At 31.9% G+C, this 20,919-nt stretch overlaps 2 protein-coding genes across 2 annotated transcripts; both read right to left on the bottom strand.

The window, feature by feature from the left end:
- Positions 1 to 445: 445 nt before the first annotated feature.
- On the bottom strand, positions 446 to 14,444 carry LOC132728139 (uncharacterized). Its single transcript, XM_060713765.1, has 3 exons — positions 14,014 to 14,444; positions 1,512 to 1,600; positions 446 to 565 (listed from the first exon to the last, which is right to left on the bottom strand). Exons 1-3 carry the CDS (start codon positions 14,327 to 14,329, stop codon positions 446 to 448), a joined length of 525 nt encoding a protein of 174 aa, XP_060569748.1. The 5' UTR covers positions 14,330 to 14,444.
- Positions 14,445 to 17,037: 2,593 nt separating this feature from the next.
- On the bottom strand, positions 17,038 to 20,677 carry LOC132728140 (heavy metal-binding protein HIP-like). Its single transcript, XM_060713766.1, has 2 exons — positions 20,203 to 20,677; positions 17,038 to 19,306 (listed from the first exon to the last, which is right to left on the bottom strand). The coding sequence occupies exons 1-2, from the start codon at positions 20,555 to 20,557 to the stop codon at positions 18,882 to 18,884; spliced, it is 780 nt and encodes a 259-aa protein (XP_060569749.1). The 5' UTR covers positions 20,558 to 20,677; the 3' UTR covers positions 17,038 to 18,881.
- Between the last annotated feature and the right edge of the window lie 242 nt (positions 20,678 to 20,919).

Raw genomic sequence — 20,919 nt, 5'->3', positions numbered from 1 at the left:
CATCATTTAAATTTATATCTTTAGGAGTGGAAATTTTACTTCAAAGCTGTCTGCTGTCTTGATACCATTTCCCCATCTCCATTTACCATTTTTAGAATCTAAGAACGCTCCGATCCAAAACTTTTTGTCTGTTACAGTTAAAAAAATGTAGAATGCAACCATTAAAACAATTAACGAGAATGAAATAGATAAGGAAACTAAATAAAAGAAAGAGGGGAAATAATCGATGCATAAAATATCAATTCCTTAAAAGGATAGTTCAAAATTTTATCACTATTAATGCTAATTCAAATTTCCAAATGTTCATTAAATTCGAATACTTAATTTGTTTTTTCATTTTTATCCTGCTATATGTGTTCTCCTCTTATCCAATTTTGCTATCTTATAAGTATTTAAATTACGTACTTATTACATAGAAAAATTTTTTTTGTCGTACTAAGTTAAACTATATAATAATGTACTTACTTGTTATTCCCGGAATAAGTGCGCTAATATTCTCAAGGAAACTATGTTCTAAAGCAGTCTCAACATAAACAAGATGGCCACCAGAACTGGAACATTTACTCTGCAAAAGTACATTTGAATTTTTTATAATTTATGTAGTATATCCAATTAGTAAGTGACTATGATATGAACATGACATTGAACAGGCCACGTTCCGTTGGTGATTGATGATTAATCACTTAAAGAAACAGGACAATTGTACACATATTTTCTTAGAAAACTATTAACAATTATGTTGGAAATTTTCACAGTGAAATTATATTTGATAATTTTCACTGTAGCCGGACTATATTTTCAAGAATGCAGATGAAAATTATGTTTAATAACTAATTAGAATTATCACCAGGAATAAATTCCGTCGTATGTAAACTTTTCTTCTTTTAACGAAAAGCAAGTAAATAACTGCATACATTGTGTTAGAATGTAACAATTTTCGATCAATTACAGAACTTAATTTCAACATTTGTACATTGACGTCATGATGTGATGACGTCATGAAGAAGAACGCATGATGTTACGCGGCTAAAAGGGCATGGAATGAATAGAAATTGTTTTTTGTTTTGCAAGTAATATTGGAATATATTTCACCAGCTATTTTACTTTCACCGGTGTCCACTCAGTGAAATATGTTTGATCTTAAAACAAACAAATATCCTCTATTTCCGGTAAATGAAGAGATATAGTAAGAAGTAGCATGTTTTGTATTTTTGATTAACACTTAAACTGCTAAATGCCTTAAATTAACTTGCCTATCTTACTATTTTCGGGAATTTCCGCTATATCAATTGAGGGAATATCAAGATGAAAATTAAAAAAGAAGTTGCTTGTTACATGTAGTATACAAGTAGTATACAGCCTGGTCGGACTGCACTGTAATACACGCTGGTTTAGCTCTTAATAGGTTGCAACGCTGATACGATGTTGGTTCGAGCAGAGTAGGGTTAACATATTTTCAAAAACTTGTATCTTTATTTTAACTGTGTTACTCGTTGATTATAAAAGTCTACCTCTGCTTCCTCTACTGTCAGGAGGTCTGTGTTAAAACTATAATAGTGACTGTTGTACTGAAAATATCCACACATGTTGCCGTTCTTTCCTGAAATTACCTTTATGAAGTTAGAATATGGCATTAGGCATGCATAAGGGATGGTATCAACATGAATATTAATGTCGCCTTTGAAGTCTATGGCAACATGGAATGACACAATTAAAAGTATTGTTTGAATGTGCATTTTTATGAAAACAGAAGAACAGGGGAATTTGGATAATACTTTGGAGTATAATTTCTTATCTTTGTCTAATATAAACACATCAAGAAATCTAGAAAGCAATACAAATTTCTTAATAATAACATAAAAAGTCTTGCTGATAACAAGTAAAATATTTCAAATAGGCCAACATGTATAATAAAATGGACTTCATTAGTTAAAAATAATGACAAAATACATCTATTCTATTTGATCTCTCTATTAATAAGGCATTTGTACAGAGATAAGCTAAAATTTTAGTTAGGACATTTTTATCATATTCATATTTTATTTTACAATTTGATTAGAATCTGCTTAAACATAACCATACATCACATTTTATCATACATGTAAACATATTTGGTAAATAAATTTGATGTTGTTCAAATTCTGATTCGAATTTTTTACAAATGCAAATTGCAATGGCTGGTTTAACAGGACTGAAATTTCATAAAGCTCGAACGTGTCGTCATGTGACATTTTTGAAGTGTAATTATTTTCTTCTACTGAATGTTTATTTAGCCTTTAATATGCCATATGGAATATACACCCAAATGTGCATTTAATATACGAATCTTGCAATATTCGGTAATTGTCGCACTTTTCCATTTGTCACATATTGAAATTTTATGTTAATGGCAGCTTTTTTAAGTTTTATTTAAGCGGAAACATCGTGCACGCGCGTTTTTATTCGGTTGCGTTTAGTTTTTATCGTGTATGTTTAACCTCCGGTATTGAATCGGTGAAACTTTACAATTTCCGTCACCGATGTACATTGTCGATCTCACCCGTTCAATATCGTGAACACTGGCCACTCGTTCTGTGTTGTATTTGTCCGATTATTTTTTTTTTGTTTCTATGTGAGAAAGATATGCATTGGTTCTTTTAAATATTCTAAATTTTGCGCACTGTTTGCTTTTCCTGTCTCGTGCCAGACGTTTAGTTAATTCATTTACTATAATTTAGTTTTACATTTACTTTATTTCAAATCATATTTAAATATTCTATAAGTAAATATCTTCATATAGACGCTGTATAGACGTCTTATTTATAGACGTCTTATTTAAAGGGAGACACAGGCAAATTTTCATTTCTTAGTTTTGAATTTTTCATTTACTATTCTGTAAATGCCCTCAAAGTGAATATGTTAGACAGTCAAAGGAACAAAACTTTTCTCAATATAAAGAATAAAATGATGGTTTCCTAACTTGACCCGCGTGAGTCAGGTTAGGGCATTAGGATGTCACAATAGTTGTCAAAGCGAACTCTGGAAACGTTAAAGAACATGTTAAATGAATGACTTAGACTTGTTTCAATCATATAATATCCACAATATGTGTTTTTGTAACTCAAGTCACCTGACTTGTTAAAAATTCTTCGGTGATTCTATTTGCGTATAAATTTTGTTCAACATATATAGATATATATTTTACGCTTTAAACCCAAAATATATCGAATTTAAACAGAAGTTCATGCTGAAACTTTAAGAAATGTCATTTTACCATGATTAATGTACATAAGATCATTTAAATATTTTTGTCATTATTTTGCCTGAATATCCCTTTAAGTTTTTTTTTTCATTTTCCTATTCCACGTCGTTTGTGTATATATTGATTATTTTATTGTGTTACAGGGTGAGAAAAATGTGCAGCCTGACCGGGACTTGAACCCGGGACCCTTGGAATACCGTACCGCAGCTTTTCCGACTGAGCTATTTGGCCGCTTATACATTTTTTTTAAATAACATATTTTGTTAAATAGTGAACAGTTTTGAACCGTGATATACTTTTTTGCTATACTGAAATTTATTTTAGAATTTTTCAGAGTAACAGAGCAATGTAAATAAAACTTTGAGCTATATTAGTCACGGTTCCCCCGTTGGACGCCAACTGTTACAGGGTAAACAGTACTGGAAGTAATATGTTTACCAGCATATTTTCCAGAACGTTTAATTTGTTTAAAACAATACTTTGATTTTTTTTAAATGTGAGTAAGAGTATGAGTAAACTCCATTTCTGCTGACACATTAACTAAACACCAAACAAATTACTTTAAACTAGTAAAATTAAGTAGATTAGATATGGTATGTACTATAATTACTTTTTTATAGCAAGTTAAGATTCATGCAATTTTTATACTAAAAATAGAAATAAAACAATTGTGTTTTTTACACTGCACCGCATAAAAAGTAAATATATGCAATTATTAAAATGCACTGAACTTTAGTTAGCTTAAATGTACTTTAATATGGCAATTTTTTAAATTAATTTTATTTTGTGAAACAATTTATAAGTTATGAAATATGTTACCAATTGCCCACCATACTTTCATTTAAAAGAATGATTAATGGTGCAATTTATTTTAGTACACCTTACACTTTTTTATTTAGTGAAATAGTACAGCTGGTGTCGTGAATATCCTTTTTATCCCTTTTAGTTTAATTATTCAGACAATGAACAAACACACCTTGATAATTAGCTTATTTTATTTTGCTTCCAATTTTTAACTTATTTCAAATAAAAAATAGCATTTTATTTTTTACTCACAAGATATATCCAACACAAACTTACATATTACGTAGACCTATACAATTCACTTTTTATCAATATATATTTTCTCCAAAGTTTCGTTTATTTATATAGCACAAATAGAACAAAAGAACAAGAGTATAATATACTTAAGGCCAATGAAAACGCACGCCCTCACTATATGTATTTTATTACATGAAAACAAAACACTAACGACTCAATTAGATATATATCATTACTTTAATACAAAACACACATTTAACAACTGCAAATAATTTAAAATGTTTGCAATCAAATGGACACCAGTAAATCGAAAAACCTAAGGTGAAAATCCCAAAATCACACTTTTTCATCAGAGAAATGGCAAAAACCAAAATGAAAATCCAATACAAATTCACTCATAAATGTCTATTCGTAATGTCACCGTCGGGATCTTGAGATACGACAATGTCCTCTATCAGCGTCTCTTACAGATGTACATCGTCGCCTCATAGATCTTACGCTGCGGATAGTCACCTGTGGAATCTTACGCCATTCGGCCTGTAGTGTAGTGCAAAAACGCTGGTGAAGCCGATAAATTGTAGGCCGATGGACACCAAAACGGTTGGCGCTTTGTTTGTAAGATAGACCATACTGAATATGTCCTAAATAAACCCAGCTGTAATGGTTTCTTTGTAGAACCATTGCATATAATTTGCTAGCAAGTCTTCAGTAGTGTTTGAAATTTATCACCTTTTATAGAGGAAAAGTGAGAATATGCAATTTCCATGTGAGCTTTTACGATTTCTAAAACTGACCATTGGAATAGTTTAATATTAATTAGTTTAACAAGTTTATAATTAACAGTTTAAAACATTAATAATTTCATTTCAAAAAGTAACCATGAATTTGTTCAATCTGTTTTTCTGTTGTCATCTTATCACAATTAGCCAAAAGTGTTACTTTTGATTCTCCGGGTACCGTCTTTATTATGCAATAATTTCATTAAAATGCAATCATTTTTCATAACGTGGGTATCTAAATGACCGGAATGCATTCGGTTTTATGAAGCTGTGAAAAAATATTTAAAAGAAATATATTTTCCTTGTTAAAATGCAATTATCCCGACCGTGCGTTTTCACTGTCCTTAAGTATACAAAATTACGTGGAAATGCGTCGCCGTCGGGGAGGCAGAACAATAGGGATTAAAATATTTGATTGAGGCTCTAGAAAATATCGTGAACTGTGGCACTGTCGGGAAACTTTAACAATAGAACTTTTGTATACGTGAATACAACTTCAGTAGAAGCAAAGAATAACTCATGCAATGAAGCCGACGGTGAAACTATACATTTGAACTAAATTATAGGCACAAAACATAAATAGAAATGTAAAAAATATCGCTAAATTAGCGACACTCCCCACGGAGAAAATACTAACCAGAATTTTAAACAACCAAAAAGTAAACCACATTTTAAATTCAAATCATAATGATATAAGCATTTCCTTAACACAATCAATATACGAATAAGCTTTAACTACGTTGACTGTTAATATATAGAAGTATTTATATAAGTTCAAAATTCAAAGTCATGAATTAAATAATTTCCTCACTATATACACATGATTTATCTAAATTTAAAAGGCACACATTCAACTATATTATTTACAGTCAACACAATTTCTCTTCACTATACACATATAAATCATATATTCCCATGTCTTTTAAAACCAGTTTAATTTCTCCAATTTGAACACAGTGTTTGTGAATAGCACTAATGCAAAATATCCAAAGTTCATATGACCGTCAGTACAACAAACCACAGGGTTTCCTCATGTATCACTTCGTCATTTCTATAAGTATATTCTGTTTCTCGAGTCAAGCTTTCTCCGACCACTACTCTACGTATATCATCTGTTGTATCCGGGGTCTCAAATGTAGACTCATATGTTTCACTGTCATTAGTGTTAACGTTGTCTGGACATCCTCGGGGATCCGTGGTGCTGCCGTCCTTGGCGTCTTCTCCATCATCGCTGGTCGTAACGTTGATCACTTCGACGTCATCCGTGTCCGAGTTATTTCAATGAAAATGATCATATATGGCATCATCATTGCATTGGTCATTTTAAACATAATCCAGCTCACTATCGTTTGCGCTATCATTGACGTATTTTTTACGTTAACATGGTGTTATTGACGATTGTAGTTTGCCTGCTTTTAACCTAGATTGCGTTCTTTCTCTTAGGCTCAAAAGATAGTCATTACGCCAAATTCGCCAAAATGAGTTTAGAAGCTTGTGTCCTTTTTCCATAATTTCAAAATCTCAGTCTCAGAGTTTTTAAATGGCACGTAATCATCATCATTTTTGTTGCAGGTCTGGACTTCCGGAAGACTTAGATTCCGGTTAAATGACAGGAAATGATTTGGCGTGATAGTTATATTTGAGTTTATATCATCCTCCAAGTATACGAGACGTCTAGAAATAAGAACTGCTTCATATTCTTTCAATAGGGTTTGAAGCTGCATTCTTGCTAATAAGTTCCTTCCGACATTTTTTCGGAGTGTTCGTTTTACTAACCCAACTAACCGCTCATAAAACCCTCCAATCCAAGGTGAGAGCTCAACTATGAAGTGCCATTTTATTTTTGCGTTCGATGCATAGCTCTGACGTCGTCTGCTTGCACAATCTTTTTCAACATATTCTCTAATGTTTTATTAGCTGCCTTGAAATGCAAAGAATTGTCAGCTATTATAATCTCGGGTGATCCACGTTGAGAGATAAATCTTCTAAATCCATTAGAAATTTTTCAGTGGTCATATCGTCTACCATCTCTAAATGCACGGCTCTTGTAACCAAACAAGTAAACAGACACACCCACACTTTCTTAGAACCGTTTCTGTTTTGATGAATATTGGACCCAAGTAATCGAGACCGGTTCTCGAGAACGGTATAGATTCTGAAACTCGGGTTTTCGGTAACGGTGGCATTTGCGGCATTTTGTATGGACCACCTTCTGTGCGTTGACACACTAAACATTTCTTTAGTACAGATTTAACAGATGCACGACCTCTGATTATCCAGTATGTCTGTCTTAATTTACTCAGGGTCTGTGACTAGCCACTGTGTAGTAATTCAGTATGTGCTTTCTGTATCACAAGCTCGGAGAGGTAATCTCCCTTTGGTAGTAATATAGGACGTTTGGCAGCAAATGTTGAATCTGAATTTTCGAGGCGTCCATGACCTCTCAGTATCCCTTCACCGTCAATATACAAACCTAACTGACGTTGTATAGTACTAGATTTTCCACTTTATATCGAACTGATAGTATCTGTGTAGTGTTTTGCTTGCAGATGACTCGGCCATAATGTCTTTGCATTTCTAAGTTCTTCGGACGTGATAACACCAAAGTTACGCTTTGTTCTACCACGTATATTACTTATAAATCTTGAAACATATGCTGTCACTCTTATAAGTTTTGAAACAGATGAGAACCGTTCGGCATTGATTCCGTACGGTCTTATTTCTGATTTTACACAAATACTGCTTACATCATAAATTTTAGCTTCCACATCTGTAACTGTATCGTGTGTATTTTCCATCCTCTCTATAGTTATGTCATATGAAGGCCATTCTGATTTTGGCAAAGCAAGCCATATTGGTCTGTGCCACCACATATCATTATTCTGAAGATTGTGTATATCCATACCACGTGTAGCTATGTCGGCAGGATTTTCAAATGTTCTCACAAATCTAAATTCCACATTCTTGTGTGTTTTGATTTCAGACACTCTGTTTCCAAGTCTAGCCAATGCAACACACACTGTGAATCGGTCCACAGAAAACACCTGTTGATGTTTAATTTCAACTGATTCAGCACAAAATGTAAGCATCTAACCCCAAAAAGCACTGCCATGATCTCTAATTTAGGGATAGTTAATTGTTTTACTGGAGCAAGTCTAGATTTTAACATAACTAATTCAGCTTTGCTGTCGTTCCGTAGCTCTTGATGGAAATATATAGTGCATGCATAAGCTTTTGCTGATGCATCACTGAAACAGGCAAGAACACTTTCACCATCGGAGAAGTTGGGGACCGTTACACAGCGATGTAACTTGATATTGCTGATTTTACTCAAATCACATTTGATTTTTAACCATTCATAATTTTTTCTTTAGAAATTTCATCGTCCCAATCTAATTTTTGACTCCATAATTTCTGAATCATAAGCTTTCCTCTCAGCACTGTTGGCGAACACAGCCCAAGCGGATCAAATATCGAGGCAACAGTTTTCAAAACGCTACGTTTGGTTTCTTTCTTTTCTTCACTGTGTTCCTCATTACTTTGTTTGATTGAAATTGTGTCAGAAGTTGTATTACAATTATGTCCAAGTACCTTCATTCCACTTGAATCAGCTCTATCTTTACTTTGAATTGTAGCATTTACATGACCATTATTTGTTATCCATTCTCTCAAATTCATGGATATTTCATTGAATATAGATTTTGCACTTTGATAAAGCTGTAAAGCTTCAGTCTGCGAATTTGTTCCAGTTATAAGATTGTCTACATAGATGTCGTTTTTCAATTTGTTTGCGATTGGACTGTGTGTGACTCAAGATGGTACTCCACAGTAGCTCCGAGCAAAAACGGAGATGAAATCACACCAAATGGAACACGACAAAATCTGTATTCAATAAGGTTGTCTTTCTCAGTAATTGGTTTGTCACTACGTTTTATCCATAGAATAGATAAATACAGAATCCCTAAAGAAAGCCCAACACGGCAAAATTGAGAATGTTGCAGGCTCGGTTTGATTGAGCCTGTTCATGAACGGTACTGGAACGGTACAGTAACGTCCAAAAACGTGTTACATCTCTTTAACTTGGCTGAAGGCCAATCTGAAGGAAGGCCTTCTCTATATCAGCCACAATACAAATCTTATGTAATCGGAACCACATCAGTATACCACATAGGTCATATAACATCACCAGGCCTCTGTAAAGGTTCTCATTTAAACTTTCATGGCTTTGCTTTGATTTTGCAGATGCATCATAAACAATACGCAGCATTGTTGTTGATTTTGTTGGTGTCAAAACTGCATGATGAGGGATGTAGTGGACAGGACCCAAATGCTTCGACCCCACATTAACTTGTTCAATTATCCCTTTTTTTCAGTTGATCTTGTATAACCTCATTAAACTTGAACATCAGCTCAGGTTTCTTCTGCAGTTTGGTGACAACAGAATTAAGTCGACCATATGCTAATTTTCTGTTTACAAGGAGATCTGGTACGTCATATTTCCATGGCCATTTAACTTGATAGCGGCCTTCAGAAAATGAAATTGTATCTCTGAATATTGTCATAGCCTTTTCATCATTTGACAGGTCTGGATTGTCCATGATTCCTATGAATTCCATTTTCCAGAAATCCTCCAAGTTTGGAGTGATAGGTAACTCTTTATCAATACTGGCAAATGAATTACATTTGGTCAGGTTATCTCCATGAGTCAGAATCAACATGTTCATGTCTTGATTTTCTTGTTCATCTTTCTTTACACGTCCCGTTAGTATCCAACCAAATCTTGAACTTAGTATATAAAGACCGGGTTGTATTTCGAGTTTCTGACACAGTGCAATGTCTGGGTAATAATCATTACCTAATAACATTTCAATTTCGCACGTTTCATGCTGTTTTGTTATTGTATCAGCCAGTGCAATGGTGTTGAGAATCTCACTGGCATTTTCATAGAGATGCGTAACAGGTTTTCTATGAATTGTGCCACTGATAACAGGTAGTATATTCACAGAAACATCAATTTTTTCACCACTCTTTATCTTGATCTGCATTTATGATTTCTTTGTCTTGACATTTTTTTTGACTTGTCAGAACCAAAAGTCATAACATTAATGTTTTTACTACCCTCTGATTTCATGTCGAGCCGCTTTGCTAATGAATCGGATACATAAGATCTTTGTGAACCTGAATCGAGCAGAATTCTTATTTCTTCCTCTTCTGTGGATTATATACCTTTGTTTTAACTGTTTGCATCAATATCATTTCCGAAAAAGAGGCTAATCCATTTTCTGTAGTAGGACTCTGTATGTCTTTAACAGTTCCACAAGCACCGACATCATTTGTTGTATCATCAGCCACTTCACCTGATAGATGTGAGCTTGTATTTGAGTTATTAAACTTTGCTGGACATATACTTCTATGGTGATTATTTCTTTCACCACAATGTGTGCACAGCTTACCTTTTTTACAATAACAGGATTTATGTCCAAGTTTTAGACAGATGTAACTGCTACCTTTTAACACTTTTTTTCTTTCTTCAATTGTTCTTTACTTTAGATATTCGTCACTCCAATGTTGTTTTTCACAATATCTACAAAGTATAGAATAGTCTTTTTTGGAGTTGTTGTTTGTGGGTCTCCTCTGCACATAATTTGAAACGAGGGTTTCGCCTTAAGTTACTTGGCTTCTTTCAATTTGGGACATTCTCTTGGGACCAAACGTACATGAGCTTGTTTCTTAAACTCAGTATTGGGGTTTCCTTGTGTACCACCGGTGGTCGGTTTAATTTTATTTTTGTCCATGCTATTCTTTTTCTCACTTCTTTCTCTTGCAACAATATATGCATTCAATTTTTGACGAAATGCATTTAATGTCCAAGAGTTGTCGTCAGTATTACATAGTTCAATCTGTAGTAAGACAGGTTCCGGTAGTTTTTCCCGAATCATAGAGATAAAAACCTCTTGAGTGATATCTTTGTGTAGTACCTCTAAACTACTAAGAAGTTTCTTTACCGTATCAATGAAATATCGTAAACTTTGGACAATGTTAGATGCACTTTGTATATTGATCAACTTTCTACAGTGTAAATCAACCACTTCTTGTGTATTGCCGAACCGATCACATAATAATTTGATAGCTACGTGGTTATTAGCACCTGATACTTCTAAACCGGATATAGCATATCTTGCTTCTCCGTATAATTTACCACGTAAATAGTTGAATTTCTGGACATCTGGTATGTTCTTACTAGTGTTCACAGATGTATTGAATATGTCCCAAAAGTCTCACCATTTCAATTTGTCACCGTTAAATGGAATCACATCCAGTTTAGGCAATTTCGCAGTCATGGTTTTCTCTAACTCTTTCTTCTCTTGTCTATCAAAATACTCATGTTGCCTTGACATTTGCTCATTCTGTTGCTTGATTTGATTTACAACAATATTCTGAAATTCGTGTTGCATATCAATCATCTCTTTATAACCGGGAGACGGTGCGTGCACGTTTGATTTGTTTCAGACATAAATTTTTCCCTCAGACTTTCAAAGCGAAATTGCAAATCTGAGGCTTCAGAAATTTAATCTGTATCTTCCTCTGCAATAGCTAGTAATTGTTCTGAGTTCTCCGGATCATTCTCGGATAAAACCTCAGCTAACTTCGCTGTTTGCATTTCAAGCTTTTCTATATAACTTTGTATTTTATTAATGACTGTTTCAATGGAAAACAATGGATCATCCTTATCCATATGCTATATTGAATGAAATGTTTACCTTTCTGAACATCTTCCGTGAGTCTGTTCTTGTATCTAGTTCGCACGCCTTTTACATACGGAATTGAAGCCATCTTTGTTTTTTCCCGGGTTCCGGCGCCAATCAATGTCGTGAACATCCTTTTTATCCCTTTTAGTTTAATTATTCAGACAATGAACAAACACACCTTTTTGATAGTAATTTGCTTAGTTTATTTTACTTCCAATTTTTAACTTATTTCAAATAAATAATAGCATTTTATTTTTTACTCACAAGATATATCCAACACAAACTTACATATTACGTAGACCTATACAATTCACTTTTTATCAATACACATTTTCTCCAAAGTTTCGTTTATTTATATAGCACAAATAGAACAATAGAACAAGAGTATAATACAAAATTACGTGGAAATGCGTCGCCGTCGGGGAGGCAGAACAATAGGGATTAAGATATTTGAGTGAGGCTCTAGAAAATATCGTGAACAGTGGCACCGTCGGGAAACTTTAACAATAGAACTTTTGTTTACGTGAATACAACTTCAGTAGAAGCAAAGAATAACTCATGCAATGAAGCCGACGGTGAAACTATACAACTGAACTAAATTATAGGCACAAAAAATAAATAGAAATGTAAAAAATATCGCTAAATTCGCGACAGCTGGAATAAATTGTTTGTATATATAGTTACTAAAGTAATTTACCAAAGGTATGTTACTTTAGATATTATTATTTGAACGTGATGTTTAAAATATACAGCAACAGTTATTTTTTTATAAATTTGAATGTGCTAAGTAAAGTGTACTTTTTTAAATATACACTAACAGCATAAAGTTACAGCAGTGCATATATTAAAAGTGTATATAATATATTGATTGATCTGTAAACAAATATATAGAAAGTTATATTTTTTAAGGCATATAGATTTTACATGAGTTACATTTAATTTAACAGAAGAGAAAAATTAACGATTTGTTTTGATGTTAAGAGAAGCAATATAGTTTTTTTACCATTAAAGGCACTTTTACTAAATGTACTTTCAGCATGATTAGTTGAAGACTACACTTTAAACTACCTTAACTTACCAGTACCACTGACAAACTATACATGTTCAAGGTTTCTAAAAATATCTGTTCCAAGCTGGCTTTTAAACACATTACCATAATATAAACATAAATATATATGCTATTTTATCCAAATAGAGATAGGTACATCAAGGGAGGGCAATGCATATTGGAAATAGGAGAGGTCTTTACGTAAGGAAAAGCTATAATATCAAGGGCTTATGATGGGAAATGTAAGTAAGAATTTTACCAATTACCAGAAAATTACTGTTACCGAATGCATGCTAAGATTTTTTTTGCCATGATGAACAACCATTTAACTGTGATTTTTAAAGGTGACCAATGACACAATTTAACAACAAGTTTAATGACAAATTTGAAATTTAAATAAAATATTGAGAATTACAAAAAAAAAAAATAATAATAACATAACATGTACAATATACAATGTATTTAAAATAATCTATTTCGATTAAAAATTTTATTTTATATTTAAATAGCACTTAAATTTACTGAAGTTAACTTAAACAATTTTAGATTTTAAAATGTATTACTTTCTTATGAATAATTTAATGTTTCAATAGAAAATGTTATTTATGTTGTTAATTGCGAAATATGGTACCAATTACAAAACGAAAGTAGAAATTGATTTAGTTGCTAGCTAATAATTTACAAGAAAACAATTGTGCACACAAATATTTGGTTTAATTTATTTAAGAATATTACAATAAATTACTGCCGATGGTTAACTGACGTTGAAATAAGATAAAACTTATACATTTTACCATTGTTTACATTTTGCATTACATGTTGAAAATAAAAATGGTGTACCCGATGTTGTTCCAAGATGTTAAAATGAGTGTGAGTTTAAAATAAAACTGTCAAAAGACTTAACTCTCGCGCGTGAAAAGAATTACAAAACCGATTCCCTAAAAAATACTAACAACGAACATCGAAATCCTGATATACCGAATGAGACGTATATTTTAATTCAAGAACAGTAATAATGCCAGTTTCTACGTGCATTATCGGCTACAGGAACCTTCAGACTAGCTATTACCCTCTCCCTGCGGATTTAAAATGAATCTTAATGTGACAAAGTAAGATAACAAGGTAAAATTTCAATAATTATATAAGAGTATTTACCTTTGACCGGTATATAATAAGTGTAGCTATCTGTAGAATGTAGTAACGTATACTGCATTAAACATCCTATACAACGTTTGGTGATATCCGAGTAGTAAAACGAGAAACATCCTGTACTCAATGCGCACATGTTCGCACAATTTAAAACGTTACATTTAGTTTTCACAAAAGATATTTCTGCACAAGTTTCATTCACATTTTGTGAATGTTTCATATACATACATGGCATTGTCACAAACGTATTTGTGGTCGTTATACAGTGAAATGTAAGGAATAAAATGTGGTTCCATAGAAATCTTATTTTATATATTTCCATAGTTATTATATGTTTGACTAACAATGATTCCCAAATAAAGTCACATCAACAACAATTCACTATCAATTTCCATTCAGTATTTGGTTTAAAACAATGTACAAGTAACTGGAACACAGTTCAATTCTTCATTTATATACACGATATCTTTCAAGTCACGAGGTTGATCATCAATAACTACAATAGTTTTCTGAGTGTTTACATTTATTTTGAATGATTAAGGCTGAAAAAACAACGCAGTGCCGGAAGTTCATTTAATAACTAACCGGAAGTTATTGAATTGATAACTCATCGGATGTGCATTCGATTATTCACCGGAAGTGCAATATCTCAATTAATGTGATATCTGTTGTATTAATTAGAAAATTTGCATATGCCACAATTTGATAGATTATTTATTTTCTGCCAGAATATTTAAAAAGTACAAGACAAGTGCATTTAAGTACTCTAATTCAATTCACAGTATGTGCATTTGAATGGAGTAATGTATTAAATCAGTGATAATTTTACTGAACACTATTTACAGGAAGAATTAGAAAAATGTCAAAAGTTGTTCCTTTTTCTCCATTTCCATTTTTTTTCTGTTGGTCAAGTATAACTATAATTCAAAATTTGACATTGCTTTCATTAGAAAACAATTCATCACACATGTTTGTCTTTGTTACAAATACTATTCTTCGCTTGTATCTATGTGTTATATTTGTAGATGGGTGAAAAATGTTTTTTTTAACATAAAATTGTCAAAATGCGTGCAAAATGATATCCTTGCCTTTATTGTAGATATGTATGTTTAGTGTAAGGGAGTTAATGTTATGGATACATGTATCATACAACAATGATGAGGCTGGAATGTACCGATGATGAATAGCCTTAAATGGACTAACGTTTCTCACGTTAATGGGAAATTATGCTCATTTTTATATCGTCAAGTCGAGTCAAATTGGTTGTTTATTTCAAAAGATTGACTCTTATAATGTCGAATGACCAGTTGTTGGTAATGAAAAAAGAGTTGGATGAAATATGAAAACTATGTAAGTAAATAACAAAAGAATGCCATGCTCTTTTAGTCGAACATTCAGAACGATGGTTTTTAGAAATTTTAGAGAGTCTCGTGTATTATTGATTAATTTTACACAGTAAGATTTAAAATTTAAAACATTTATGGCAAAATTTAATGTCAACTTGACTTTTCCCATTACAATAACCATTTACACATAGATGGGCATAATTTCACTTTAATGGAGTGTTACATACGTTCACGATCTGGATTGACAATCATATTTTTAAATTCATTCACAGTTTATGCTTATTGTGTTTAGTCAAAAGCAGACCTTAAATGAAATAAAACTGTGAAATTTAAAAAGGTTCTCTGTTACTTAAGATATGTGCTTCAAAATGTAAAAATTGTTATACCGAACGTTCCTTATTTTAACATGTTTCTTGTATAATTATAACACTTTAGTATTATTATTGTATTGCTATTCCCAAAATTTATTCTAAAGGAGCTTCTTTCGTCTAACTATTTTAAAAATATATTTTGAATACGTACCAAAGAATGTTAGTCTAATACAATATCATTAAATTTTTTATATAGCAGATATCAAATTTAATTCAATTTCAATTTAAAGCATCATGCCTCATTACACCCTGATCTTAGCTACTCTAAAGTTAGCATTGGACCATGCCAGGAGATATGTATGTCCTATTTCAGAGGATAAATTTCAGTTAAATACATAGAGGATAATCAAGTTTTTTTCTATAAGTACAGGATTTTGTTTTCATCACGTGGTATGAAAGTAAATATTCCAAGAGTTACGGTAGCCACGAGTGAAATATTGCAATTTTCATACCACAAGAGGAAAATAAATCCTGTATTTATAGAATAAATTTGAAATTTCTGTTCATTTTATACAATTTTCTCATTTTAACATCTGATTGCAAAGGCTTCTCCTTAGTGTACTTGCAATAACAGTAGTCCGGCAAGACACCAGTGAAAATATGCGGAAAATATGTTTCTCTGCAGTGAAAGATAAATATGTTTCATTGCAGTGAACAATATTTTTACAGTGAAATTATGGAAAATGGATGGTTCTAAATATTTCATTTATGAGTATATATCGAAAATTGAAAGCAAATTCATATCGATATTTTACAATTTGCCTTAGCGGTTATATCTTGACAAAAGCTTATCATAAACACAACATATGTACGTACAAAGATAGAAGAATTGACTGACATTTGTCCTGAGCATTATATTATGAATATTCAAGAATTATCAATGTAAACACATATTGACAATCTTTTGAATAATACATATACCATAATATTAATCATGATATTTCATTCATACATGCGCTATACGTTATACATACCAAAATTTTCTTATGCAAAAATGCCATAATAATAATAATAATAATAATAATAATAATAATAATAATAATAATAATAATAATAATAATGATACTAATAATAATAATAATAATAATAATAATAATAATAATAATAATAATTATAATAATAATAATAATAATGATAATAATAATAATAATAATAATGATAATAATAATAATGATGTTGATGATAGAAATGATAAAACCAAAATTAAAGATCCCCGCAAGATCTTAGACTGGAGAGATGGATGGAAAGGCAGTTCATAACCTACCTCACTATATCATTATTGTCTAGGTGGTTGTTTTGTTAAGGTAGATAGATATAGATACTTTTTTATTCCTCCAATATTGAAGAGCAAAATATATTTACAAAACGAACAAAAACAGGGCATGGCATATGTACAATAAATTACAAATCATAACATCTAAGCAAATATCATTTGTTATAATCGAATAAATATATGGAGATATGCTGATATTTACATTTATCTCATAGGATGACATAAAATGTATGTAACAGACCTCATTTATATAAAAACCACATCGAATTTGTATTTACTCTGCAAAAACTAGAAATTGACTATCAAATTATAAAGTATACAAGATACAAAAGATATATTGCGTAGAGTTAATTACAGTCATACTGTCTTTCAATACAAACTATAAAGAGCATTTCTGGTGTCATGTCAGGGGTCCGTAGACGATACCAAAAACTACCTCTTGTTCGAATGAACATTCTAATAAGGTAGCATACCCGATAAGGGAGACAGTTTTCTAAATCTATTTGGCTTATAAGAGGGTCCATCCGCCTTGTTAAGGAGCAACATGTTGCTTTTGCTATCGTCTACAGGCCCCAGACACGACACCGGAAATATATAAATACAAAAGCAAACACAATATAATAGCAATATGCGAGAACAGATTATTTCACATATACGAAATATCGTATTTCTTAGAAGGAAGACAAGCCTGGCATGTCAATATGTTCATATTTATTCTAGTTATCCCCCATTACAAGTCAGGTGTTTTTCTTTTTTATAATCTGTTTTGAATTCATTTCCATCAAAAAGTTTAGTTAAAAAACTTATAAACTTTGAATACATGTTTTACATTGTTTGTGAATATCATGTTTAAGTTCATGTCATATTCAAAGTTTTATAATGCTTATATTAAAGCAGTAATTTATGATTTTCTCTTTCACCATCCGAAGCACGTGGTTTTTAGGAACAAATGACTGCAATGTCTGGAATTATTCTTTTGATAATTTCCTTAACAAAATTAATAGACAGTAACATGTATTTAAAAGCAAGAACATCAATAAAGATGAAAATTTATTTTGATTTTTGCAAATTTTCATTGCAGATACTATTATCATGACAAACCTTTTATATCCTTTTCAAATAAATACTGGTAATTATACTTACAGAAAAATATTAATAAAATAAAAGGGTTTTATGTAGGCGGCCAGTATTCCTAAGACAAATATACGATCGAACCTGTTCGAGTAATTGTTTCGGTTTGAATCGTCCTGGACTATGCATGGCAGATTTGATCGTGATATGCTTGATTAATGTATATCCTTTGGCGGTTGATTTGTGCCATTCGTGTTTTCGCCACAAGACCCTGCCAAGCAAAAAGTCGATAATAAACAAGCTAAAATGGCGGGGGCGCGGCGCGAAAACACGCTAATTAGCGGGGCGAAGGGCAAGTTTAATAAATAAAACTTTGCCAGGCGGGGCGCGGGACGAGTTTTTTTTATTTAAACAGCAGAGCGCCAACACGCTTATTAGCGCCTCCGCCAATTAGCGTGTTTTCGCAATTTAAGGATATTGCGCTATTATGAGTATAATGTTTAAAATTTCAATACTGTTACAATCACAATGTTAATTATCACTGATTGTGTGGTTCATTTTTCAATAAATAGTATTTATGTCATTTAAACCATAAAAATATGTTTTTCCGTGTTCGACAAAATCTCGAGTTTGCAAAATAATACAAGGATGACTGATTTCATGCGAAAGTCTTTTTTATGGATATTAACAAACATTCTTCATTCTAACATTTTCATATTATTCTCAACACAACAAAATCATGGCGATTGTAGAGACCAAGATAATGATCTATACTTATTTTTTTTAGCTTAAAATTATGTTGTATGTTATCTGTTAATCTATGTGAATAAGAACTCCGGAGAATGATGTCCAGTAGTGTGCGTCATTGTGATACAAAGTGTCCCCACTTTCCGTGCGATATATGACCTTCACCCAAACTTTGGTTCCAGACTTGATATGGACAGTTGTGGTTAACTTATAGCAACAAATATGACCTGAATCATCTCTGTACCTTGCCTCATCCATATAAACATTATCAGCCACTAATCCAAAATCAATATATGAACTAGTATAAATACATAACTGAACAGTAAACAGATAAATGCCTCCAAGTGGAACAGTAAATACTCCAGTATCAGTGTTGTAACTGTCACCAAGGTTAAGGAGAATGTCAGTGAATATAATGGTGTCGCCAGCACCTGGTTTTCTGTTCTTTATGTTTCTTGCATTAAAAGCAATTTTTGGCGATACAACTTTTGCTGAAATGAAAGTCATAACATTACTAAAATTGTAATTCAATATGACACTTTCCTTAGATGCAATACAAAAATATTCTCACGTTGAAGATATTTAACCCTATTCATCTCAAAATAATATACGACTATTCTTAATGTTTCATCAATTTTGTGTACTGTTCTTTGATTTCATACGGTTTCGAATTGACGACATATGTTCAATCATATAGTACCAGATGTAAAGATATAATTGTTAAATACGCTTTGATAAATTCGCAGATAGTTTTTTTTACCATAAAATAAAATGATGGTATTTCTATATCGTAACATGTTTTTTAATGATCTTATAACGTTATAATATTACTATAAGTTAGATCAGTGATGCCGTAAAAATCGATTGATTTCAGGAAATATCACAATTTTCTTGAACATGCACTCTTCTGTCGACAGTGTGCACAATCTAAATTTTTGTTTCGTAAGATGATGTTTTCCACCGTGACGTTATAATTTACAAAAAATCAATATGACCGCTTGCAAAATGCTTATCATTGTCGTTAACCTTTCAAATGTCATTTGTAACATAACAACGAACGTGATGAACAGCGAACAAAGAAGAACGGCAATGATATTCTTAATTTGTATTAAATAACCGCCTTTATACTTATCAAATGTCTCTGATTTTAAGTTTTCCGGTCTCAAAAGACAGTGTTAAATAAGTCTATGTCAACATATACTTGTACATTTAATTTAGACCTTGAACAATTGTTTTGTTCATCAACTCATCTTATTTGAACGTCTTTTTCCAGAATTCTCGTTTCTCTGTTCTTTTCAATGAGTGAAAGTAACAAAGCAGGTTTGTATCATTTTAATATCCTTAACAACATTTATCAAACCTTTTTCACACAAGTAAAACAGATTACCTTTCAGGTCTTGCACTTCTTGCATGTTTTTGTCAAGATCACTTTTTGCTTTCTCCTGGAGCAGTTGAAGACTTGTATTGCTGTTATCTTGCATTGCTTCTATTTCACCTTTCCATTTGACTGTATCTTCGTTAAGTTTGGCTAATGTCCCAGTAACTCTAGTTTCTATGTCATCTATTTGTTTTTTCATGTTTTCAACAAGAATTTCTGTCCTGATCATTTTTTCCAGTAGTTTTTCCTCATAATGAAATTTGGAGCAATGTGGCTCCGAGGAGCAGGTTAATATCAACTTTAAAATTATCAAACACGTTATCATATCGGCAACGCTCAACAACTTTGTCAAAATGTTTATCATCGCTATTATAATTTATCTAAACAGTCTCAGTTTTGATCAGGTTAGATAATTTCGAACAAATCAGCAGATATGAGAATATAAAAATGCTTTGTCAAATCAGAGTCATATGAAACATTTTAATTGAATGACTAAACGGTTTAAAGAACATGATACAAATGAATTTTAGCTGATGTCAGATTTTTGTATTCATTTGTTTGTTCTTTCAAACCCAGTTTGGCAAAATCATTTACTGTAACAAAAGGTACCAATTTAATAACTTAAACATTTTGCAACTGGATATTGTTTTGTCTAAGTTTAAGTATCTGTCTCAAATTTTAATAGGATTGTTTGCTATAACTTATACCTTACATTTAGATATAAGT

This window comes from Ruditapes philippinarum, unplaced genomic scaffold (assembly GCF_026571515.1).
Source record: "Ruditapes philippinarum isolate M1 unplaced genomic scaffold, ASM2657151v2 ctg3819_1_1_1_1, whole genome shotgun sequence".
NCBI lineage: Eukaryota > Metazoa > Mollusca > Bivalvia > Venerida > Veneridae > Ruditapes > Ruditapes philippinarum.
The sequence above is the reverse complement of the archived record's forward strand: the minus strand, read 5'-3'. Positions and strand labels throughout refer to the sequence as shown.